Source organism: Castanea sativa, chromosome 9 (genome assembly GCF_040712315.1).
Source record: "Castanea sativa cultivar Marrone di Chiusa Pesio chromosome 9, ASM4071231v1".
NCBI lineage: Eukaryota > Viridiplantae > Streptophyta > Magnoliopsida > Fagales > Fagaceae > Castanea > Castanea sativa.
In genome coordinates this window covers 18,806,538-18,832,368 of record NC_134021.1, presented here as the reverse complement: position 1 = coordinate 18,832,368, position 25,831 = coordinate 18,806,538, and the positions used below count along the sequence as shown (strand labels likewise).

Genomic DNA, 25,831 nt, shown 5'->3' with positions numbered 1-25,831 from the left:
CGAGATTTTTCTCAGGAATTCTCTCCTAGTTTTCTCTGTACTTTATCGCATACCAAAGTAACCAAACGCTATGACAATCTTCTACTTAAATTAAATGACAATTAGTTTATTGGATGTTTCAGTTGGCATCTGTAATGGCTTGCAAAATATCACCTTGCATTGGCTAATAGCCAATTATATGAACTCTGAATGGATATTGACCAGGAAAAAAAATTCAAACGCGGAAAATGAAGTCCACAGTGGAACGGCTTCGACTACCAGCTCCTGATAAATGGCAACTCTGCAAAGTTTCAAACACGCTACCACATTTTCTGGGTTACATTCACATTTCGAGATCGCAAACGCGTCTGGGTTTTTTTTTTTTTTTTGACTTAGTTGGAATTCCAACATTGAAAGACTCTGTGTGTTAAACAACACCTTAAAAGTTGATAGTCCAAAATTTATCGCTAAAGTTTTTTAGTGCACTTTCCTTCCCTGAATGTCATCATTGTCTGTCCAATAATTCCAAACGCCTCTGTTTACGTAGCTTACTCTTCCCAGCTTCCCAATTAACATTGAAATCAAAATCGCCTTACTCCAGTTTTTCTAAGAGAATACCATTTCCAACAATTTTTACTACAACTTGATAACATGTGTGTTATTGTGATTGATAAACCATCATTTTGACATAGATTCACTACTTAATAATACATTGATGATATGTGTATTATTGTGATTGATGAACCATCACTTTGACATAGATTCACTACTTAATAATACATACCAAGATTGTAACAATTGTTGTGGCACAAAATTTGTCTAAGCAAGATTTTAAAAATTAAGTTTTTTTGATCGGCTTATGCTTATGGCTTACCTACCCTTTGTTAGACATGATTTTTTTCTAAGTCGGCAAGCCTTGGATATGATAATTATTTAGGAATTTCCCCTTTATTAACCCATTAAGAACTGTTGTCAAAAAAACAAAAAAAAAAAGTTTCTAAAAACAAAACACTAGGAACTTTTTTTTTCTTTTCATTTTTTGCTGAATAATTAGGAGCTTAATGCAAATAACTTCCTCCTGAAAAAGAAAAAATGGAATTTCCATACATTTTTTTTGGCCAAATAAAAAGCAAATCCATGATGTGTAATTTGTTTACACTTCACTCATGTACCTCACCCAAGTTCACTTTATTTTCCTGGTTTTTAAAATGTTTTATTAATAAAAATGAAAATATTAGCCCTTCAATTACAATTCATCAAATTAAAAGAGTGGGTTTTGACAAAATTTGGCTCCAAATATATTTAGAACTATCTTTTCTAACTCATTACGTGCCAAATTATAAGACTATTAATGTATATTATCAATATATATATAAAAGCAGAGACTTCATGTGAGAGTGCATGAAGTTCTGCCACGTAGCACTCTAATATTGCATTTAACCTTTTTTACCTTTTTTTATTAAGTTTTTTTAATCGTTACCCAATAGATCATAGTAACTTATTTTTACTATTATATAAATTTAGCATTTTTTACCTCTTTTTATTAAGTTTTTTTACTGTTACCCAATAGATTATAGTAACTTCTTTTTACTGTCCTGCTACGTGGCACTCTAATATTGCATTTAACATTTTTTGCCTTTTTTCATTAAGTTTTTTTAACCATTACCCAATAGATCATAGTAACTTATTTTTACTATTATATAAATTTAGCATTTTTTACTTCTTTTTATTAAGTTTTTTTTTTTTACTGTTATCCAATTGATCATAGTAACTTTTTTTACTTTTATATAAAATATGGGCTGTTCTTGACAATTAGACTCATTAGACCAAAATTAATTCACTATAAAATAAACTACCTTTTAAAAGTAGACCAAACTTATGAAAAACTCAAGTCAATTCTTACCTTACATATTATGACCCAAGTTTCACCATTCCCACGTGTAAATCAAAGCAAAAACTCTTGCCCTCTTACAAACTCTCTTCTTCCTCCCCACGTATAGGTGATACTTCTAGAAAATCTCATCCTCATGAAATCATGTCTTCATTTTTCTCCAATTCCAATTCAATATGCTTTTGTCTATTAATAATGTTCTATGCAATTTATGCAGACTAATTCTCTGTCATTGACCAGTGCAACAAAAATATATATAAATTTTAAGATCTCTGAGATTGCTGAAATAATTGACAAGTGCATATTTCTAAAATTTATAATAACAAAAAAGTCTAATAAATATCATATACTATCTCAAAAAATGCCATTAACTTAATATTTGCTTTAAAAAAATTCAATGATATGAATGGTAAAAAACATGATCCTATACAAAAAATACATGCAAAAAAAAATTCATAAAAGGACTTATCTTTAAATATTATCAAGACAATAGTAAAGATAAAATGCATTGAATGAAATCCTACGAAACAAATTTGTTAACCATTTCAATTTATACTCATCATGTACATAAACAAATAAGCATACATCATATTATTTACATTAAAAAAATAATACATATTAATTTCAAAGTTCATTGCAAGATGTGAACTACTAGGGTATTGCAATAATAAGTAATATTGATACAACAATAGGTTGGTATTACATTTTATGTGTACTTTGTGAAAGGAATGTCAAACCACAAGCAAAATCATTTTGGTATGCAAAATGTGAAACAAAAATAAATCTTTCTATCTCAAAGTTAGAGGCACTCACATTAAGTATATACTCTCCAAATATTTATAATATATTTATCTCACTATAACTACTATATATATACAATTGCAAATTACTTCAGATACATGATTCAAATTGAAGTTTTTGATGCAAATATCAAAACAAATTTTGTGATATTTGATTGAGATGCCAAGAAAATCCTAATTGAATCTACAAGATATTTTGTTGAAAAATAAACTGAGGTACAACTTATTTAAATTGTTGTAAAAATATTGATATTGGAGAATGAATTCCATATGATTTGAAAAAAAAAATTACGAAAAAAATGGATTTCTCTACTTCATTTGAATGAATTCAATCTAAAGGATTGTTTTGAAAATTACATAGTTGCTAAGGTTTTTGATGCACCTTCAAATGATAAAAATGTATGGAAGAAAAAAAATACACAATTTAATATGCTATATTAATTCTTTTTGCTGCACTATTCCAAAATTAACAAAAAATAACAAATAAAAATATTTTGTAACATCATTGAAATTTAATATAAATGCAAATACTATGAAAAATTTTAGCGACAGAGTCCAAACTTTGTAAAATCCAATTAAGAATCTTTCAATGCCAATTTATTAGTGATTAACACAAGTGATGCAACAAAAGAAAAAAAAAATGATGAAAGCTCAAAAATTGAACAAATATTGGATGGACTAAACTTCAAACGTTGAAGATAGAGAAACTGATGATGATAACAAGCATCACCATACCTTAATAACAAAGATTGAAGAAAAAAAAAATTTCGTAATGAAGTTTTTTATTACATCATATAATAAAAATCAATAATATATAATGAATTAATATGTTTTTATCAACTTTTATTATACAATATTACTTCAAGTTGTTTTAATTATTGCTCATTACTTGAATAAAATAATTATGATAGATATATGCGAGCAATTTATAATTGTTACTTTTTATGATGAATATGCTATAATATGTCTAATATTTTTCAAAAACAAATTTACATAAAACATTACAATAGTATCCGTACATCGCACGAAAAACTTACTAGTTTAAATAAACCACATGACATGACTTATTAAAAAGGTCATATGTGATATGACTTTGACCATATATGTTTTCAATTATCTCATAATAAAGTGAGAGGAAGACAACTCTAAAATATGTTTGATGCTAAACATTTTGTGTGGGTTTTTAGACGTGTCTGGTGGGTGTGACATAGTTTGGGAACCCTAAGCTTAGGTTGCGATTGGGATATGATGAGAAAATACAACTTCTTTTACTATTTAATTTATTTTTGCTAGTATTTATAGGTCTTATTGCACTTTTTGGTACTATTCATAAGGTTACTATACTATTTCAATTAACTTTTAGTTTTATCTATAGTGCTTTCAACCAAAAGTTTTTAGTTTCAGTTAAATAAACCGTTCATAAACCCTCTTAAAGCAGCAAAATGAACAGGAAAAGAGTGGATTGAACAAACTAAAACTGCTAACTTTGGGCTTACATCATCTTTGCCTAATGGGTCTCGCACCAAAAATAATAATAATAATAACCAATTGGGCCTACATCATCTATGCAGCCCAACCTTAACATAAACAAACGCCGCCGTTTGGAGCTCCACTCGTATCCCTCATTTCAGTTTCGGTGTATCAAAATCCATAGAGACAGTGTCACGGTTGAAACATCCGACAAAACTCGACCAAGACAACCAGACAAGACAATAAACGACTTGTCGTTGCTGATCAACCGTCAAAGATTCGCCGTTTATGCAAGTTTTACCTCAAACACACCGAATTGTTAACCAACTTTACCATATCAAACTTTCAAACTTCAAACCCCATAGAGTCTGAGACAGTTTAGCGGCCACTACAGAAGCTCTGAAATCACAATCAATCAAAACCCACATGGAATTGAAGGATGATATCTCAGATGTAAGCTTCTTTTTCTTTATTTTTAGATATTATTAATTTATTATTACTCATATCCTTTGTCCTTTGAGTTACTTATGATTATGAACCCATAAGTACTTTCAGCTTCAGCTACTTCTGGGTGGTAATAGATTACTACTGCTGCTGAAAGTTTTTTTCTTTTGCTAATCCTTGATATTTATGTTCTTCTTTATGTGACCATGAAGTCATACATATTAGAATACTGTATAAATACAGTTGATACCGTGGACCATGATTTCGTAGTATCTCAGGGTTACCAAAATTTAAAATTTTTAAAATTGTTCGTTTAATTTTATTTCAAACATAAACCAAGATCAAACTCATCAATAAACTATATCACTTATTTAAACTCGGTTCAGATTCTTGATGAACAAGCTCGCATCTGTTCGCTAACTACTTAATTAACTTTTTTTTTCTCATATATGATAAACACTATTACACTACAACAACAAAAATTTACCCCCTGACAAATCTATGCTAAAAATCAATGACTAAATCATAGTTGACATTATACTTAGAATGATTTTTGTTTATGAGCTTATAGAAATCAAATTCACCAACTTTATATTGTTAAAAGTTCTTTTACTATGACAATGGATTACTATTATTATCAATAAATTACAAATAATAATTTGATATCTTATGAACTTATTTACCAACTTACACCATCCAACGTCAAGTCTATATCAATAAATTTTTATACATGTATACACATAAACAAATAATATTAAATATATACAAATTGAGTCTTATACTCACAAGCTTGTTCATAAACACATTATTATGTTTGAGATTGGCTTGTTTAATAGTTGAGCCTAAACTTGGGCTTGAACTCAGCTCATTTACTAAATAAACCAATGTAAATAAGTTTTTTCCTGAGCCGAGCCTGAGCTATTTATAAACAACTTTGTTCATACACAACCCTCCTAACAATATGAAAGTTTTAATTGACACGTAGAAAGAAAACAGTTGGAATGGTGAATGAGAATAGTTGGGTGTGGTTGGATTTTGCAAATCACTTCATGTTTGTAAAGTTATCTTAAATGATTTAGTTTTGCAGATTGCTACTTTTGACCCTACTAAAAAGAAGAAGAAAAAGAAAAAAGGTCTGGCTTTTGCTGATGATTCTGTGGATAAGTTGACTGAGAAAACTGAAAATGCAGGAGGTAGACGTGAACTCAGCAAAACAATTGGTATTTACCTTTTCCTCTTATGTTAAGCCTTTAAGCTGTGCAAATACTTGGTACTTGTGTTGCTTTCATTTGGAGACTTTTTTGGCTTGTTCATTTGCAGTATCTGATGAAGAGGAAGTTCTTAATGATGAAAATTTCGACTCTTGGGAGGATATTGATGGTAATATTTTCCATTCTTGTGTTTTTCAATTGGTAAAAAAGGGTAGTTACTTATATTGCAATGAGATAAGTATACTTACATCTAGTTATACTCGTGTCATCATATATCAAACCATGTAGTAATGGATGAAGAAGGGGAAGGGATTGTCTTAATGCAGAATTCCTGGGAAAGAACTGATCGAGATTATGAATATGAAGAGGTGTGTACTACTGCTCATTCAAATTTTATGATTGTAGATGCTGTGCATCCAAATAGACATTAAAATGGAAAATGAAATATTATTGATTCATTTATTACAGATTACCAGTGGTGGAGAAGCTTCTAAAGTCTAACCTCTCATTCCTTGTAATCTAGGACACTATAGATATCATGGTCTTAGTCATGTCCGTCACTTGAAAATGTCTTGACACTTGGAGCAGAAAACTGCCTTGATGCACAAACAACCTTCTAAGATGTCTTTAGGAAATTGGGTGGGTGTCTTTTAGTATATGCAGGTGACGGTCTCGTGGTATAAGTCACAAAGCTTAACTTCTCTTTTTATAATCTTTTGGGCATTTGGTTTTATGACTGCTTGAAAATCTAGCATAGTGAGCCGTTAGTATGACTTCTATATGTGGCAAATTCTTTTGGAATTTCTTATTTTGAGCTATATGTTCTAAGACAACTCTCATTTTCATTGCTTTTAGTGTATTGACAAGTGGCAAAAGATGATTAATGGGACTGCCATTGTGTCTTTTTCATTTTCACACTTTTGGCTTGTTTCTGAAGTTGAGTACCCTTCTCTCATGTGCCTATTATCAATTAAATAAGATACCAATACCTTATATGATTTCAGTGGATTAAATGTTCCTTACATCATCACGGGTGTCTATTTGGCTGTGTTCCCTTCATTTCTTCACGACTAAACTTTTATGGGTCATATATCTTTATATCTTTTTCTTTCTTTCTTTTTTTGGGTGAGGGGGAGAGGAGGGGGGTGGATATTTTTAATCTTGTTGTAATGGATTACAATGTCCATGCTTCTTATGACTCTGCAGCTTCTTAGTAGGATGTTCAAAATCCTCCGCGAGAATAATCCTGAGCTAGCAGGAGATAGACGTAGGACAGTTATAAGGCCTCCACAAGTTCTACGAGAAGGCACAAAGAAGACAGTGTTTGTAAATTTTATGGATCTCTGCAAAACGTATGCTTAATTTTTGTTGGTTTGAACTTTTATAACCTTCCTTAATATGTAGTATTGTAGACAACCAGTTTAAGACAACTGTGATATGCTGCCTTTTTTCTTGTCTATGGAAATATAAATTAGGAAATGTTTGCTTCAAGTTTTCTGAGGAATCAAATACTTATTACAATTTTTTTTGGTTAATTTATGCCTTGCTTAAGCTGTTAAATCTGAATAAATTGTTACCTATTATGCAATATTGAGTGTCATTGTAACATTTCAGCATGCATAGGCAGCCAGAGCATGTCATGACATTCTTACTGGCTGAAATGGGGACAAGTGGATCTTTGGATGGGCAACAGCGGTTGGTCGTTAAGGGTAGATTTGCTCCAAAAAACTTTGAAGGGATCCTGCGAAGATACATAAGTAAGTACATTTATTCTAGTTTTGTGATACACCTACTTCTTACTTTAGTCTATCTCTAATCTCATAGCCTACCTGATAACACGTCATAAGTAGACATGATACCAAACTTCTCTATTTCCATTAATTAGCTTCTTCTGTGTATTTTTTATTTATTTGGATAAGTAGTGAATTTATTTATTGAATCAAACGAATGGTATAGCTAAAGTACACGGGAATTATACACTAGATACACCCAAAATTAAATACTAAAATTGCAATGATCACTCTAATATAAAAGGTTAGTAAAAGAAAACAAACCTGATGCAACCATCCTTCAAACAAGGATAGGAGGAACGTCCACTTCAGATCCAGCATAGCTCTTTCACAGCCCTCAAAACTTCTAGCATTCCTCTCCCACCAAATGAACCACATTAAACAAAGAGGAATCACCTTCCAAATTTCTATGCATTCATATCAACCAAAATCACCTTGCCAACAAGAAAAGTAACAACTCCATGACTCCTTTAGGCATAATGAACCTCAAACCTGCTGAAAAAAATAGACCTAACCCCCTGGCAGTAGAATGATGAAGAAGTAAATGATCCACTATTTCCCCACTCTTGCACATACAACACCAATCCACCATAAGTTATGTCTTCCATGCATATCTTAAAGTTAGGGTCTCAAATAAATTGCACATATTGGTTGTTACTTGAATTTGTAACATAATATCAACTGTAAGTACTAAATTGTTTGGACCATGTTTCATGGTTGCAGATGAATATGTCATGTGTAATTGCTGCAAAAGTCCAGACACAATTCTTACCAAGGAGAATCGTCTCTTCTTTCTCAGATGTGAGCAGGTACCATAATCCTTGTCCTAAATATGCAAACGTAATCTTGTTTATTTATCTATAAGTATGCAAATGCTTTGGGAAGCACAGATATGGAGCATGGTTTTGAAACTTACTGGAATGTCTTGACTCATGATTGAAAGTCATTAACCAATTGATTCTGGAATTTTAATGTTAACTTCCTTTTCTAGTCTGTTCTCACATGCACATTAGGACATATCTAGAGCCAAATTTGAGGAAGAAAAACCGTTTAATGGCTGATTGATTTTCAAAGGCCAATCTTGGACGTCTCCTATCTTTTGGTTGGGGGGGGTGGGGGGGAGGGTAAAAATTCTGACCAAGAGAAAAAAATTCTAAAGGTAGCTCATTCATTCCATTTATACTACACAACTAATTGGTTTTCTCATTACAATGCTAATAAATGATAAGAAAACCTTGGAATCATATGACAAACTCATATGGAAGCTTCCCCATCACCAAATGCTCTCCATGGTACTAATCTTTAGTAGATTAGCATGCAAAAACAGGGAATTTTATTCCTAGGTGGGTTTGGAGCAGAACTTTAGTACTTGCTAACATTTCAGCTTTAATATTAAGGGAATTGTTTAAGGGATTAAACAATGAATACTTATCAAATTATAAATAAATAAAAGGAGTAACAATGAAAATAAAACAAAACAATAAATGTAGTAGAAAGGATTATAGGAATTGATTTGCCTTTGTTTTTTTGATACAATGTTTTTCCTCTTTTGTAGTGTGGTTCTGGCCGGTCCGTGGCCTTCATCAAGGCTGGTTTTATTGCTAGGGTGGAGCGTCGGAAGGCTGGGACATGATTCAGTATATCATATTTTGTACTTCAGAAGCAGCCTAATGTCGATTATGAAGTTCAGATTCTATCTTGAATTTTGTATTGCAATCCTTAATTCCATATTTTGACTTTTGAATTTCCTTTTCCTTTATTATTTTTTTTTCCCTTTATTCTCCTGTTATTTCATTTACAAAATTTTGAAATTGAGAGTTCCAGTGCTAGCAATTTACTAGCACTGTAGAAATCATAAAAATTAAAATTTAAGCAGTTATCTAGTTTCTAGGTCTCCTATTCCTTCAATTAGTATGCTTTAGGTCTAAATGGTGACATACTGACATGTAAGGAAGGTGTGGTCATATCATCATGAGTCCGTTTGGATAGAAATTATTGCTGAAAACTGAAAACTGAAAACACCGTAGTAAAATAATTTTTAAAGGGGTAAAAAACACTGTTCATTCCAGAAGTTACTGTTCATTGGCCTAAAATCACTGTTCATGGCCAATGAACAGTAACAAACACGCGTTGAAAAAAAAAAAAAACAAAACAAAACAAAACGTGGACACAGCTAAAAGAAGCTGGATCCAAACGTATTCCATATGTATTGTGATCAATCAAATTATGAATACTTACTGTGCGTAAAGAATTAATAAGAAAGCAGCACTGTCCTCTTGCAATTAAGGGAATGGAAAGAATGAGTGAAGACTGTATCATACTATGTTGTGCTTATGCATCATAAAAATGTGGTAAATGGTGAAAGGACCATCCTGGTTCATCTTTGCATGTTATTAGGTTAGAGACTAAGCAGCATAGGACAAATCACCATAGTTTGAAGTGGTGATGTTCTGGGTTTCACTTCTGGCCACCTAAAGAATTGAAGTACCTTTTCCAAATGTTGTTGGTTTAAAATGAATTTGCACTTATGCTTGTTAAGGCTACAAGTTTTGCCATGATAATGTAAACAAACGCAATAGATATCGTTAACTTGTTACGACGAAAAGAATATTCTCAAGGCACCACCATGAATATAATATCTAAATGCTAAAGCTTAGCATTTATTGTTGTTATGCTCCTTTTGAGGCTCATCAACGTAGTATTTCAGTCCATACGGTTCAATTCAGTCCCATTTCTTCTTTCTGGTCCACTTCGGTCTATTCAGTCCAATTTGGTCCACTTTGGTTCAATTAGGTCTTTTTTGGTTCACTTCGGTCTTATTTGGTCCACTTCCGTCCATTCTGTCCTTCTCGGTTCATTCGCTCTACCTCGGTCCATTCAGCCTAATTCAGTCCACTTAATTAATTTCGGTCCTTTTTAGTCCATTTCGGTTCATTCAGTCCAATTCGGTTCACTTTGGATCATTTAGGTCTTTTTTGGTCCACTTCGGTCTTATTCAATCCTTCTCGGTCCATTATGTACAATTCGGTCCTTTTCAGTCTATTTCGGTCTATTCAGTCCAATTCGGTCTACTTCAGTTTATTTCGGTCTTTTTTGGTTCACTTCGGTCTATTCGGTCTTTTACGGTCCAATTTGGTCCATTTTAAAGTAAGTGGGCCTTAAATTCATTCTTTTTGTAGTTTTTTTTTTCATTTTTATTTTTCTTTCTTAATTTTTTGGTTGAAAAGTAGAAATTTTATTCTATTTGGACAAAAAATTTTAGTTTTTGGCTAAGAAATACAAACAAAATAAACATTAGAAATTAAAAAAATGGCCCTAAAAAAGTAATAAAAATGATAAATATTCAAAAAATTACCTTAAAAGTCAAGTTTCAATAATATATAAACATTATATTTATATTTGAAAAGGAAAAAAAAATCTACAATTCTAAACTTATATATATAATAATTTAAATTTAATGTAACGGAATAGAGATGTATAATTTTTTTTTTAAACATTTTTCATTTATATAAAACAATATTATAATTATGTAATTTAAATCTTTTTATTAAATTACGTTTTTCATGTATATATATCAATATAAATCTCACAAACCCCTTATGCATAAATGGATTGAATCCTCGAATTAGTTTTGAAACAAAATGCAAAATTGATCTATAAAATACCCTTCCATTCATAAAACTTAAAGCATTCTGGCCACCTGCGCAGAGTAACCACCGACATTTCTTTCGCTTTATTCAGCTCTCTCAAAGTACATACATTTCTTGGAGAAACAGGTAAACAATCTCTATCTTTCTTTCCATGTATATACAAACAGACTTATCTTATACATCTGCATGTAACCGATGTCTCACTCTCACAGGTGGCAACCACACACACCTATAGATCTCACATGTTGTGAGACATTGGTTTATATACAACCATTACAGAAGATACTACAGTTAAACCCCGAGAGTCCTTTGCTATGATAAGACGTGAACTAAAATAGATAGTAACAGAGAGCCCCAAAAAACACACACGCAGGATATGAAATTGCTAACATTGGTAATGTTTGTTTGATTTGTTTGCTAAAACACTCAGACCTGTCTATTCCAATGTCATGTTCTTATGGATTCTGGTTTTTTCCTAGGACCCACTGGAACGTACCTTAGGAGTGATGTATTTGCAACTTTACTCTTACCCTTCAATTTGTATGTCCGTAGGCCATTGCTGAAAGTGAAGAGAAGATAATGGTTAGATCAAAGGGAGCAAATTTTCTTGGCTTCAAAGCTAGGAACTTATCCCTTCTTGACTACTTCTCTTTTGTAATAATGTGGCTTACAAAGAAGACACCTTAGACATTGATACTTATAAATGTGTGGTCCATGAAATGTGCATAATGTGGCATTTTTAATCAAAACCATGGATACCCAGATGAAAAATTTTGGGCTAAAAGTTTTTTCTTTGGTGACCATTTTTATGATTCTTATTCAAAATTCAAGTTCCACGGTGGCTGATTCCAGCGGAGATGAGCAATTGGAAACCATGGTGGAAGAAGATGAAAATGAATTGGCGTACTCTAGCAGTACTCATGGGTATATACCCAACACAACCTTTTTTTTTTTTTTTTGCTATTGCTAGTGTCTAGGTTCATTAAGCACCTAATTATTCCTCTGGATGTGTAGTTCCTTTTCGTACACACCATGAAATTACATGGGGGTGCTCAAGATGCTGACTAGGAGATTTAAACCCATGAATCCTTTTTTTTTTTGAAGTTAACTTGCGTGTGAAAACAAGGACACATGAAACATATTGGTGCATTAATTATACACATCTTTTTTGCGTGCATGTGTATTTATGTTCGATAATGGAATTTAAATTTAATATTTATTTTTTAATTAATTATTGATGAAAAGGAGTTCATCTATTGTTTTAACTAAATTGTTTAGGAGGACTGATGAGCTGGGAGCCATGGAAGATGATCCGTGGCTAATGGTGCAGAAGAAAGGGAACCAATTTGTTGTTAACGACCAACCTTTCTATGTAAATGGATTTAACACTTACTGGTTGATGGTATTTGCGGCGGATCAATCCACAAGAGGAAAGGTCTCAGACCTGTTCAAGCAAGCATCTTTGGTAGGTCTAACAGTTTGCAGGACTTGGGCATTTAATGATGGACAATGGCGAGCTCTTCAGAAATCTCCATCAGTTTACGATGAAGAAGTTTTCAAGGTACTTTAAAGTCTCAATTGTTTCTGTGATCTCATGCTTTTGAAGTTTAGTTCTTTTTGCATAACAACATCAACTTTTTAGAATTTCCATTAGCATTGAGTAACATTTGTGTTTAGATGGTTTTGGTCTCATTCTGCAGCAGCCTCAGTGGAAAGTGACTCCTAATGGTCTTCTTTTTTAAAAAAAATAGAGCATGTGAAGGTGAAGCAGCTGTGTCTGCTTGTCCATTGAGAAATTAAACAAAAAATTTAATTCCTTAAAGTTGGTGCCGAACTCATTTAGGCCTGCTTGCTTCATTGATTATGTGATATTAGCGTCGAAGTGACATGTAATGTGATTCCCTGTCTTGGGTTACAGGCCTTGGATTTTGTGGTGAGTGAAGCAAAGAAATACAAGATCAGGCTCATATTGTCACTAACTAACAACTGGGATGCATACGGTGGCAAAGCACAATATGTAAAATGGGGAAAAGCTGCTGGCCTGAATTTAACATCGGATGATGACTTCTTTTCTGATCCTACACTCAGGGGCTACTACAAGGCGCATGTTAAGGCTAGTTCTTCTACTTTTATAACCTTCTTATCTTTGTTGAACTTGGAGATCAAACTTGAAAAATGAGCACAAGATAAATGTGTTACCAATAAAATCTGCCACATGAAGTCTTCGTCCTTGGGGATTACACATTAATCTCTTTCACATTTCAAATTCAATTTTTTTCCCCTTTATTAATGATTTGACAATGCAGACGGTACTTAATAGAGTCAATACACTCACAAGTATAACTTACAAGGACGACCCCACAATTTTTGCTTGGGAACTGATGAATGAGCCTCGATGCACCTCAGATCCCTCTGGCAACAAACTACAGGTTTGTTTTACAACTTGGTATTGTATTCTTGGCATCCTTTAAAGAATGATTCTCTTCATTCCCTCTTAAAGTGATTGAATTTCATTGTTTTCTAGGAATGGATAGGAGAAATGGCAGTCTATGTGAAAAGCATTGATCCAAAACACTTGGTGGAGATTGGATTGGAAGGATTTTATGGTCCTTCAACACCTGACAGAGTTCAGTTCAACCCAAATACATATGCTCAACAAGTGGGAACTGACTTTGTCAGGAACCATCAGGTTCTTGGTGTTGATTTCGCTTCTGTTCACATTTATGCAGACTCTTGGTGAGTACCCACTCCATCAAAAATTCTCCCTTCAAAAATAAAGACTTGCAACCATGATTGATGAACATTTAATTCTCCCATTATATGCCTATACACAGTCTGTCATCAGGTACATGCATAGTCATGTCATGTGGACATGAAACTTAATGAAGATACCTGATGTGTGTCCCTATACATCATCATTTACTTTGCAGCTAATTTACATTCATTGATCAACCTTTCCCCCTTATTATAGACATGTTTATGATAACTTCTGATTGAGTAATACATTATTGACAAAGGATTTCACAATCAATAACTGATGCCCATCTGCAATTCACAAAGTCATGGATGGAAGCCCACATAGAAGATGCTGAGAAATATCTTGGGATGCCTGTTGTGTTTGCTGAATTTGGTGTATCTACAAAGGACCCTGGCTACAATGTGTCATTTCGGAACACCCTTCTCAGCACAGTGTATCAGGCCATCTTGAACTCCACAAAGAAAGGAGGGAGTGGGAGTGGGAGTCTTTTGTGGCAGCTTTTCCCTGAAGGAACAGACTACATGGATGATGGGTATGCAATTGTCCTATCAAAATATCCTTCAACATCAGAGATCATATCCCTTCAGTCTGTAAGACTTTCAAAGTTCAACTCATTGTGTTCTTGGAAATGCCGTTGGGGTTGCAAGAAGAAGCATGCATTGGAGACATCCCTATACCATGATGATCTGTAAAATTAAACATGAAAAAGAAAAGGTCCTAATATGGTGGGAAAAGAAAACAGATTGATTACAGTGATATCAATCAGAATGTAAACGCAACGACATGAATATGGACTTGAATTTTGAAAACACTGTACAAATAGGGAGAAAAAATATATATAAGAATAAGAATTGCTTGCGTCATTCTTCATTTTCTGTTAAATCAATGGCATTGTCTGCGGCATAGTTATCGCATTACTATGGCTCTGCAACCAGTCGTGCCATCTCAGACTACAAGCTATCAGAATTACTATCCTTTCTCCCTTAAGTATGCAAATTAGATAATCTGAATGACTGAACATGGCTTAATAATATGAAATTGTATTATTGTATACCATATTCTTAGCATAATACAAGTTATGTATTGTGAAGTTCATTCCAATTATGTCATTAGTTTTAAATATTTAACCATCAAAATTCCTTGATGGGAACCTCTCTCTTGTGCGCACTAGTGAAGATTGTTAGCTATTCAAATTGAGTTGTTATGTCGTTACAAAAAATAAAGTATGTTTTCTTCTTCTTTTTTTGCTAACATGGGTGTCTATAGTTCTTTGAGCACCTGACTATAATCCCAGACGTATAGTCATCCCATCTCATACACACCAAATAATCTCAAAGGACTTCCTTGAGGGTGGCAGGTGGCCTCAAGATGCTGACTAAGAGTTCAAAACGGGTCTGAATAGATTTGCTTTCTTGCCTTAACTACCAAAGATCCTATACATCAAGATTATTATAAGGCTATGAACCTGTCTTCGGAATTATTTAATAGCTGATGTGGTCATGAGAGCCATCTTCTCAAATCTCAGCAACATACATCAATTTTTGGATTTTAGTATTGGTGGCTCACAGTACAGCAAAGCTCTACAAAATTGCTTTGGAGTTTGGCCACTGGATACACTTACTTGCCATAGAAGTAATACATCTGACTTATATTTTGTTTAATGAGAAATTTCAGTTTTAAGGAAAAGGGAAATATATATTCGATTATTAGTGGCCCCTAATTCATTAAATACGATCTATAACTGAAGTTAATATTAAATTTTGATCTGTCAGATAATTTCTAAATTGTCATAGACTCAGCTGACTTTACATTTGTAGATCAACATAATGTAAGCCCTACATAATCATGTGAAGTCAAGGAACCGAAGCTTTCTTGTCTACAATTGTTACTACTAGATAAGGAGTTAACAAGAGAGTGTTTTTGAAGAAAAATATATCTTTAATTCAAGACCAGATTTAACAACAGTGGCAATTAATTTTTTAAGAAAAATACGAAATATCACCAAACAAAGAGGTGATGTTTGTTCAGCTACTACATGTATGCTACAGAAATTCCCAGAAATACAAAGATGATATTGGTATAAATCTTATTGCCGAATCTAGTCAAATGATATGGTCATGGCCTCAGCACACCATTTGAATCCTCCTTCAGTCAGAAATATCCCCAGCACTGATGAAGCTAATGAAATTTGTAGAACGAGCTATTTGACAATTGAGAATGAACATTTTGATCTCTGGAGGAAAAAAAAAAAAGGGAAAAGTTTGTGGACTTCACAAAAAAAAAATCTGAATTACTGTGACTAGTTGCAAACTTGCAATCACACCAAAGGGCCAAATAAAATATAAGGATGCCTTTAGCATGCAATGCATATTCAAGTACCTCAGTCACCATATGCAAAAATGGCAAAGTTCGTAAATTGGCCTGGAAGCATTCATAGAGCCTCTTCGATACTTCTGCCACTGCATTAAATAGAATGCAATATTTTTATTCCATATTTCAAATATCTAGGCAAAATCTTCTTACAGCTCCTGTCATGAACTGAAACGAGAAAATTATGTTTGGAACAGCTAGAAAGGTATGGCAGGAAAAGTAAACAATAAATCAATTGAGAGTTATAGGATGCTTAATGAAAACAGGATTGACCTTGCAGCAAGCTGCTAAATCAATTAGGAATCATTCACCCACCATCAAACAAAAGGAGTATTAATCAAAATTCAATTTGAACTCATTTTTCTGGTCATGATTTTATCTTTTTTACCACAGTTTGTGGATACAGATGCAAGTCATGTTTTGAGACAAAGGTATCAGACGCAAAGACTCCCAGAAATCTAGACACAGGCGCACAACTATACAGATACAACTACATTTGATAAGTCTCTTTTAAAACTATGAATAACACTTAGGATTCTGCACTTGCAAATGAGTGTTGTACACAGGTTTGCACAATTTTTTGAGTGCGCAAGTGGCCTATATGGCAAATATTCAACTCAAGTAGTAGTCCTTACTCCTAAAAGTCATAGGTTTTGGGAGGTCCCCAAAGTTTTTCTTGCAATCAAATAAGGGGAGTTCATGCATTGTCCTATCATATTTTAAAATATTCAACCAGAAATTGCAGAAGATGAAAGAATATGAGGGAAATTTTACTCACATCTCCAAGTAGCTCACTTCCTTGTAAAGCTTAATTTTGAAAGAACAGCAGCTGCCTGGTCACCACCCAACAAAAAATAAGGATGCCTTAGAGCAGCAGCAGCAGACATACGCCCTCTTCTGAGAAAACCTCTCTCTGATATAAGCTTTGTGGCCAGATCCCACCCTCTACCCAAGTCAAGATCAAGAATTGTAAAGTCAGCCCTCAACCGCGTGTAGTCCCTCCATTTATTCAAGTCATATCCATTTGTTTTTATTTCTACATTGAAATTCTTTAAGCCCGATGTAGACCTTAAGGCAGGTATTGACATTTGCAAGAGTACAATTCCAGCAGAATACATATCAAACAGATCAGGACTGTTCAGCTGCAACAATATTTGCAAACACCACTTAGCAATTCAAGGAAAATATTACTGTAACATGTTTGGCAGAAGGAAATCCAGGCATTCACATGCTCTGCAGTGTCAAAGCAAGTTCATAAGGCCTATTGACAAATCAAATTACCGACTACCAGTAAGTACAAATAAATCCCATGAATTAGACTAAAAAAACATATGTAACTCAATAGCAGGTCCAGTTGTCATTGCTTATTTTGCTATTTCCATTTACCCTTTTTTCTCTTAATTTTTCGTAAGCTCTATTTCCATATACCTCCTTGAATACAATAAAAAATTTGACATGTTCCTCTACAGTTACACACACCAAAAAGAAAAGGCAGAAAATATGTAACCTGCCAGAGAATTGGAGAAAGAAATGCAGCAATTGGCTCCGGTGGAGGACTTGGTGTTTCCTCTGGGAGTACATATAGTTCAGGGGGACAATAATCAGGATCAAGCAGGCTACGATTGGGTACATAGTTCTTGCCAATACGAAGGTCTGTGGCTGCCCCAAAATCTATGAGCTTGATCTGTCCCTTTTTGGTCACCACTAAGTTGGCAGGCTTTACATCACGATGTACAATGCCAGTACTGTGGATTTTCTTCAGTGAGGTAACAATTTGGCGCATTATCTGCTTGATGATCAATGCATCACGTTCAACAGAATTCACTCCTTGCAAGACACGTCCAAACATGACAGACTCTAAGTTCAAAGGGAAGCTGCGATCCCTCATGTAATCAGCAAGATCTCGATCTCCCTGTCACATGGATATCCCTACAATTAGTATGGGGGATAGCTGTGCATCCTTAGAAGAATTTAGAACTGTAGACAAATCTGCATGCATGTGATACAAAGAAATATTTGATCAAGTAATCCTACAAAGGCCAAAATAAATAAACCAACAAGCAGAAATAAAGAAGATATCTCAATTATACTTATCATGCATGCATTCAGTATCACAAACTTAAAGTATTCAGTGTGTCCCAATTGTCAGGTAATGCATCTGTGCTATAAAACCGCACCTCAAATTTCCAAACAAGCCATTTTCCACCCTTCGTGAATTGTGAATTTGTTTTGTCGGCAACGAAACTTCCAAGGAACTCAGCACATGTTTCAGGAGCTGCTCTGGACAGTCTGTAGTTAAACCACACCTCAAAATCACCACATTCTTCAGCCCCTTGGATTCCAACCTTTACCTGCACATTGCCATCAATAAAAAAACCAAAAGCTTATCATTTTATATATCAGGCAAAGATTATAAAATATGGATTATGAAAAATCATTAACATGGACAAGAAAACAGTAAGAAAATTCTATTTCTAGGAAGCTGATACAAATTTTAGATTGAAGATATTTGCCTTATCAATCAGAACACAACTTCACAGAACCACACTTTCAACTGAAAATGCAAAAAGTTCAATGCTTTTAATTCATGGTATTACACCTAAAAAATCCAAATGACCTTCATTTTACTCTAGGATGCATGGACACCAACACAAGTACAGGTATGATATAACGACACGAGTAATTTTTGAAAAATTATAACATGATATGGCAAGTAGGACACGGATAAGACACCCCAAATGAAGTATCTGTGCATTCTAGATTTTACTAAGCAAAACTTAATCCACACTGCCCACCTAAGAGAATCTGGAAAGGACTGAAGACAAATAAAGCACAATTAAAAATAACCGACCCAAATAGAAAACCATGAGCCATAACATACATACCTTTTTGAGAATGACCTTCTCCTTGACACTCTCATCCAACTCCAAGTCATTTTTTCTTCCTCTCTTCTGCACCTTCCTTTCTGCAGCTACATTTTTTGGAACAACAGCACCAGAATAAACAATACCAAAACTCCCTTCTCCCAGTTTTTTTCCTATCACAAAATCTGAAGTCTTCAAGTTCCTCTTTCCACTCAAACTATCCAAACCCAGTTGCAGAGGAGCCAGAAGATAAGCATCAATGGCACCCACAAGAACACCAGGCCGTGCAGTCAAATAAACCCACGTCACCCCAGCAAATACCAGGAACCCCCACTTCTGCATCTCTGATAATTCCTCAGTAGCTCTCTGATATTGCAAAAACCCATATTGGAAAACAGGAAATTGGTCTAGATGAAGGTTGTTCTCTACCAGAATTTCTTGGACGTTCCCAAAAAATGCATTACACCTTGTTGTGTTCCTTTTGAAACGGTTAGTGAAGATACTGAGATTAGTTCTAGAAGCCAGCTTCAAAGGTGAGAAGCAAGCAGAGGCAGTCCTAGAATTATTTTTAAGAGTACATGGAGTAGGACAAAGTAGAGAAGCCATGTTTGTGTGCCAAAAAGGACCTTACCAATGCGTTTTTTGAGAGATCCAATAGTAGCGTCAGCACAGGCTTGTGTTTAGCCACGTAGCCATTTTAATGTTATCCAGGAATTTTTATTACAATTATTTCTCTTCTCTGGTCTCAGATTAAGGATAGGACTCGATTGGAGGTTGAGATAACATGCTTCTCATACATAGTGAATAACGAGGAAATGAAGAACGAGGAGAAACTTGGAAAAAATTTACGATTTGTAGTTAACATAAGTGGGTTAATCTTAGCATGTCACGCAGTTAAAACCACTGCCGTTGCCATGGTAGTAATGAACCAAAGAAAATAAAACTAATTATTTAGCATAAATGTATTTTGTAAAATGTCAGCTGAAACACGATAAAACACGATAAACATAAAGTTACATGTTTCACAATACAAAAGAGCAAATAGTGTGGATTCCTCGCAGAACAAACATCTTTTGAAAAGCAAAAGGAAGTATTTCCCATAGAACTTGCCATCTAGGGGTATCTGGGGCTCTCTTTCTGAAGAAAAGAGGCTGCAGGTTTCACATAACTAAAGCCCATGAAGATGTTTCCACTAGCGTTTGGACTGGCAGCTGGAGAAACCACAACCGGCATGTCAGTCCAGCGCTTCTCAAAGTTAGCTACACACTGTTTCCCAGCAACTTCAGGGCGAAAACTCGGCTGGATTTGTCGGGCCTCCAATTTCTTCCAACTAATTGGCTTGAACCACTTGTGGCGCGTAATTTCCTCACTACCGGTAGGTCCACTCCCTAGGCGCTTGCCTGCTTCTTTTTGTAGAAGCTGCAAGAGTAAAAATTAACAAACAACTTTAAATATAAAATTATATTATGCAATGATGCACACATTTACAAAAAGATCAACCTTGTTCAGAACTAAGAGAACTTAGTTGTATTCTTGATACTAGTTGAAATAATAGACAAGTTTTCTTTACTTCTCTATGCATTAAGTAACAAGGCTGACAAAGACAACATTGGGATGTACACTTGCAAATATTCATTAATCAGCATGGATAGGGGGGTGTGGGCGGGGAAGGTATAGTGCTAAGTTGCACACACACCAAGAGGGTATTTAACCCAGGAATTCACCATCCACCCACTCTTTGGCCATGATAAGGAGAAAACGAAGAAAAAAGGTTAAGGGAAGCATAGAAATTCTCAATAAAGAAACTGTGCTGATTAGATAAGAGAACTTATATCAAGGGCAAGAATAATTACCCCTTTCAACAGAGAATGTGCTTCACTAGACAAAAATGCTGGCAGCTTGATCTTTTCCTTCACTATCTTTTGCTGGATTTTCTCTCTGTTCCCAGTAAAAGGAGGCTGTACAAGCAGAAAGCATAACCAAAAAAGAAATTAACAGTTTTGTACAACCAACCGCTGTTATTGTCCATGTTATAAAATCTATATTGAAGTTTCACAGTCTTCACCGTATTGAGATGTGTAGGATTATAATCCCATACATCTATACAATCTGATGCACATATAATATACTACTGTGTAAAGAGAGTATTGGAAGAAGCTACCAAAAATTATAAGCATTCTCATGGAACAGTGTAGCCTATGAAATAGACAAGATAGATAGTCCTAGTGTACTACATGAAAGAAAACAACATGAAAAGATTATTCAAAATAGGAAAGTTCCCACAAGAACATGGTGGAAGTGTTCCAGCATATTAGCATAACACTAAGAACCCCTTCCCCACAACAACCGTGGGTGCACGCAGGGAGAGGCAAAAAATACCACCAAACTATATGAGACCTTTAACTATTGTATCCTTTTTAGTCACAAAGAACCAAATATCTTTCATAAGCCCAATGAGAAAAAAGAATCACGGTATGAAATGTTTATTTTACAAAACATCCACGTAACTTTGTAACAAGCTTTACTAGAAATAATTATTCCTGGAATTTGAATTGCGCACACACTAATCTTAAATTTCAACACACAAAACTCTCAAGAGTGAAAAGTACTATTGGATATCTACTAATAAAGACCATCTAAAAGGTCCATCATCTATATATTTATCAAAAAATATAAGGATCCATCATCTAAATATATATCAAAAAATAAAAGGATCCATCATCTAATGAACAATAAAAGAAGCAAAATAAAAATCACAACCACAACAAATAAACACTAGCAAAACACTAACCTTGCCAGTTAGCATCTCAAATAATAAGATTCCCACGCTCCACCAGTCTGCAGCCTTATCATGTCCCTTTCCAAGAATAATTTCAGGTGACATGTATTCTAAAGTTCCACACATGGAATTAGATCTTGTATTTTCGTCAAATTTCTTTGCCATGCCAAAATCAGTCAACATAGCCTAATATATAAAAGGGTAACTGTCAGTTATATTTTTCTTCTTTGAAGCACGGACAGCATGCTCAAACACACAAAAGCACACATGTGAACACACAAGCATGCAAAAGTAGAGAGAGAGAGAGATTAGTACATGGCCATCTTCATCCAGTAAGATATTTTCAGGTTTAAGATCCCTATGCATTATGCCATTTGTATGAAGGTGAGCAACTGCGGATACAATCTCAGCAGCATATATACGAGCAAGATCCTCCCTGAAAAATAAAATAAGATAATCTTCAATACTAATTAACCCCAATTAAACACTCTGGAATTGTCTATAGTACTGAAATCAACGGTACCTGAAAAGGCCATGGTGGTAGAGCTGAAAGAAAAGGTGACCCCCATTCACAAAATCGAGCACAAGATATAGTCTATATTTGGTCTGCATGGAAATATAACTTGAGTTAATACTCATATCTTGAAGAATTGACTAGCTAAGTAGATTTAGATTCAAATTTCTCTAGTACATGTTTGTGTAGACACAATTCATGTTAAAGATACAATGGAATGCTCAGATAAAAAGCTACAATAGAAGAAAAATCAAGGCATATGGAACTATAAAACTTCAGAAATTTAAGGTACGGTAGACATTACTTGGAAGGAATATCTGAGCTGGACAATGAAGGGGTGATCTACATTTGTCAAAATATCCCTCTCAGCTTTCATGTATTCAGCATGATTATTCTCCATAATCTTGTCCTTACGCATGACCTTCATTGCATATATTTCTGTTGTACCCTTTTTCCTCACCTGATATACTTTTGCAAATGCACCCTGCCCAACAAACTTCAAAATCTCAAAATCTTCGATGCCTACACTCTCAACCTTCATACAATTTCCATCGAGATCTTTAAGAGGTGTCTCAATTACGGTGTCATCGGTGGAGGGTTCCTGAAGTTCTTTGATAGTGTCCCCATTCACAGAGTCAACTAGTTCCACCAAATCCTCGGTCTCATGTATAGTGAGCATACTGAGCTTCAATGATTGACCTACACATGAAGAAGGACCAACCAGAGAGTGTGATCGGCTGTAAATGACAGCTGGATCGTCATAAATTAGCTCACTCACATCGTCTACAGAAGTAGGGTTACCAAAATCACCATAATTCACTTCTATTGGGGCCTGAACAGGTAGAGGACCAAACACATCATCAAAATCCAGCTCAACGTGATCCATAACGGCAGCATCCATGGGGTTCACAGGTATAAGTAATGGTTTGCAAATGCGGTTGTTGGCCAAACCAGGTAACTGTGATGAAACCATTTTACCAGATGTGAAGAAGTAATGTGACCTGCAGATAACCAAATTGATCGCTACTAGCCTACTACAGGTCGTTTATCCCAAAAGTCTACAAGACCCTCACTGCAGAAGGACTCCTGTCAATAGCCTTAAGTAACAAGAAGTTTCCGTATGCAAAAGGAGTACCCAAGAATTTTGGCAGTAAGCAAAAAAGAATCCAGAAGAAGAGGTTGTTGTTGTTGTTTCCCGATTTACAGGAAACCACGGATGTCTCAGTAAGTCTTGAATTCATGAAGATCAAGTTGTCAAATCTGCAGTTTAAGGTCAAAACAAAGGACAATATAAGTAAGTAATCCCAAATTGAATTTTTTTTTTTTTTTTTTAAATCTTTTTAACACGGAGCTAATAGAATTCCACCCCCTGAGAACCAAAAGATATTAACGAAACAAAAAAAAAAGAAAAAGATCTGGGTTGGTGAAGACAAAACTAGGGATTAAAGGTGACATATTTATCTGCTTTTATAATTAGTAAACAGCTATATTTATATATTAGAATTTAATTTTCAAGCTCCTTAATTGTCTATGGCACTTCCTTCTTCCATAAGAATGGATGGAGCATGATAATCTGGAGTCAAGCACACTAGAAATGTAAATTACTTACTAATTATACAAATATCACTAATTTCACTAGGTCAACAATTCCAAAATTTTATTTTAAGGAAAAAGAAAATCATGAACAAAGTCTGTAAAAAGAAAAGTTGAACCCAACAGATGCAAAATCAAGTTTGGAATTTCACAACAAACCAAATAAATCTCACTCGTAAATAAAAACAGCCCCAAAACTCAGTCTTCACACAGCTCTAATACATTAAGGCAATCCCTGAAAAGAAAACCTACATGTAAATTTCGGGTCTTAGAACCAGCTTTGAAATTGAATAAGCAGATCTCGTATTAAACCAAGCATAAAAAATAAAAAAAATCAAGCTTTTCTATTACGCACAGAATATTACATATGAATTTTTTTTCTTTACCTAAAGAGTTTCAAGTACAATTAAACCAACAAAACAACCTTATAACAACCTTGAAAAACCGAAATTGGAGATTCAAATCCCTAACGACATTCACGAGGTACAACCACCAAAAAAAAAAACCTTTCAAACGTAAGACGCTAGTCATAGAACAAGCATCCAAAAATAACAAAAAACCTGAACAGAATAAAAACAGAACAACAGACGCATCCAACACATAATAATCAGATCTCTCAAACAAATCCACAAAAGTTTCGTTGTTTAATCTAAATCTTACTAAACCTTGAATCCTATGGTTGAAGAAAACAAACAACATTGAATTATAGGTTGGAAAGTTGAGGAATTTAAGGAAGAGAAAATGGAGATTTAAAAAACTACCTTGGAAGGTTTGCAGATTGCTGAGGAAAAAGGAACGAAACAGAGAGAGAGAGAGAGTTTTCTTATTCTTTAAAAACAAAAACGAGAATGCTTCGCGTCGCCACTTATTACATGAGAAAGCTAAGGTAACGTGAGTGGGTTCTTTTAGAATTCACCACGGGTTAGGACACCCAATACGTGTCGTCGTTGGAGTGGTTGATCTAACAAGTTATAAACAACGCTAAATATTGATGGCTTGGCACAATACTTTTGAAACTTTGGAATATGCTTTCTTGGTAGTAAATTTAGATAGAATTTTGGCTTAGCTAGGATAGGAGTAATCTATTATATCGATTTCCTTTTTAGGCTGCGTTTGGTTTAACGGTAAACCAATTTCAGAAATGATTTTCCCCGTTTGCGTGTGTTTGGTGAGCACAAAAAATTTGGTCAACTGAAATTGTTTTCCAGTTTGACCGTAAAACAACCCTTACACGCTGGAATTGGTTTACCGTTCCTATTTTACCTTCAAATCACGTTTTCCACGGAAAACAGAGAGAGAGCACGAAGAGAGGGAGACAGAGAACGAAGAGAGGAGAAAGAGAGAAGTGAGGGAGACAGAGAACGAAGAGAGGAGAAAGAGAGAAGTGCCGACGAGCTCGCGCCGGCGAGATCGAGCCCCAAGCCCAGACCAGCTCGCGCCGGCGAGACCGAGCCCCAAGCCCGGACGAGCTCGCGCGGCGGGGATCGAGCCCCAAGCCCGACCGAACCCCAAGCCCGGACGAGCTCGCGCGGCGAGATCGAGCCGCGAGATCGCTACCACGCGGCGAGCTCGCGTCGGCGAGATCGAGCCGCGAGACCACCGTCCCAAGCCCAAACCCACCTCCGTCGTTACCAGCGGCCGCCGTTACCGATCTCTCTCCCTCGATCTCTCAATCAATCCGAACATTGATCTCGATTTTGTTGTTGTTGTTGCGGTGG

General features: G+C 34.8%; 4 protein-coding genes across 10 annotated transcripts; 2 read left to right on the top strand and 2 right to left on the bottom strand.

Moving 5' to 3' along the window:
• The first annotated feature begins 4,285 nt into the window (after positions 1 to 4,285).
• On the top strand, positions 4,286 to 9,363 carry LOC142609652 (eukaryotic translation initiation factor 2 subunit beta). 2 transcript variants are annotated; one of them, XM_075781293.1, is made up of 8 exons: positions 4,286 to 4,593; positions 5,672 to 5,804; positions 5,905 to 5,964; positions 6,084 to 6,163; positions 7,002 to 7,147; positions 7,410 to 7,552; positions 8,309 to 8,394; positions 9,141 to 9,363. In XM_075781293.1, the coding sequence occupies exons 1-8, from the start codon at positions 4,567 to 4,569 to the stop codon at positions 9,216 to 9,218; spliced, it is 753 nt and encodes a 250-aa protein (XP_075637408.1). In that variant the 5' UTR covers positions 4,286 to 4,566; the 3' UTR covers positions 9,219 to 9,363. The 2 variants fall into 2 exon arrangements, with proteins under 2 accessions (XP_075637408.1, XP_075637410.1); XM_075781295.1 differs by having other exon boundaries at positions 4,463 to 4,593; positions 5,664 to 5,964.
• Positions 9,364 to 11,220: 1,857 nt separating this feature from the next.
• LOC142609583 (mannan endo-1,4-beta-mannosidase 6) lies at positions 11,221 to 14,856 on the top strand. 2 transcript variants are annotated; one of them, XM_075781200.1, is made up of 6 exons: positions 11,221 to 11,361; positions 12,514 to 12,796; positions 13,154 to 13,348; positions 13,542 to 13,664; positions 13,760 to 13,971; positions 14,253 to 14,856. In XM_075781200.1, exons 2-6 carry the CDS (start codon positions 12,536 to 12,538, stop codon positions 14,683 to 14,685), a joined length of 1,224 nt encoding a protein of 407 aa, XP_075637315.1. In that variant the 5' UTR covers positions 11,221 to 11,361; positions 12,514 to 12,535; the 3' UTR covers positions 14,686 to 14,856. The 2 variants fall into 2 exon arrangements, with proteins under 2 accessions (XP_075637315.1, XP_075637314.1); XM_075781199.1 differs by lacking the exon at positions 11,221 to 11,361 and adding an exon at positions 11,829 to 12,159.
• Positions 14,857 to 15,910: 1,054 nt separating this feature from the next.
• Positions 15,911 to 20,019, bottom strand: LOC142609581 (serine/threonine-protein kinase STN8, chloroplastic). Of its 4 annotated transcripts, none has more exons than XR_012839632.1 (6): positions 19,249 to 20,019; positions 18,541 to 18,714; positions 17,871 to 18,275; positions 17,142 to 17,505; positions 16,373 to 16,531; positions 15,911 to 16,226 (listed from the first exon to the last, which is right to left on the bottom strand). XR_012839632.1 is itself a non-coding variant. In XM_075781195.1 (5 exons), exons 1-4 carry the CDS (start codon positions 19,831 to 19,833, stop codon positions 17,155 to 17,157), a joined length of 1,515 nt encoding a protein of 504 aa, XP_075637310.1. In that variant the 5' UTR covers positions 19,834 to 20,019; the 3' UTR covers positions 15,911 to 16,452; positions 17,142 to 17,154. The 4 variants fall into 4 exon arrangements, 1 of the variants encoding a protein (XP_075637310.1); XR_012839633.1 differs by having other exon boundaries at positions 15,911 to 16,261; positions 16,373 to 16,452; XR_012839631.1 differs by having other exon boundaries at positions 16,373 to 16,452.
• A 132-nt stretch (positions 20,020 to 20,151) lies between these two features.
• On the bottom strand, positions 20,152 to 24,931 carry LOC142609582 (serine/threonine-protein kinase AtPK2/AtPK19-like). Of its 2 annotated transcripts, XM_075781197.1 has the most exons (8): positions 24,875 to 24,931; positions 24,287 to 24,348; positions 22,825 to 23,780; positions 22,530 to 22,612; positions 22,322 to 22,442; positions 22,019 to 22,192; positions 21,081 to 21,185; positions 20,152 to 20,646 (listed from the first exon to the last, which is right to left on the bottom strand). In XM_075781197.1, the coding sequence occupies exons 3-8, from the start codon at positions 23,491 to 23,493 to the stop codon at positions 20,341 to 20,343; spliced, it is 1,458 nt and encodes a 485-aa protein (XP_075637312.1). In that variant the 5' UTR covers positions 23,494 to 23,780; positions 24,287 to 24,348; positions 24,875 to 24,931; the 3' UTR covers positions 20,152 to 20,340. The 2 variants fall into 2 exon arrangements, with proteins under 2 accessions (XP_075637312.1, XP_075637311.1); XM_075781196.1 differs by lacking the exon at positions 24,287 to 24,348.
• Between the last annotated feature and the right edge of the window lie 900 nt (positions 24,932 to 25,831).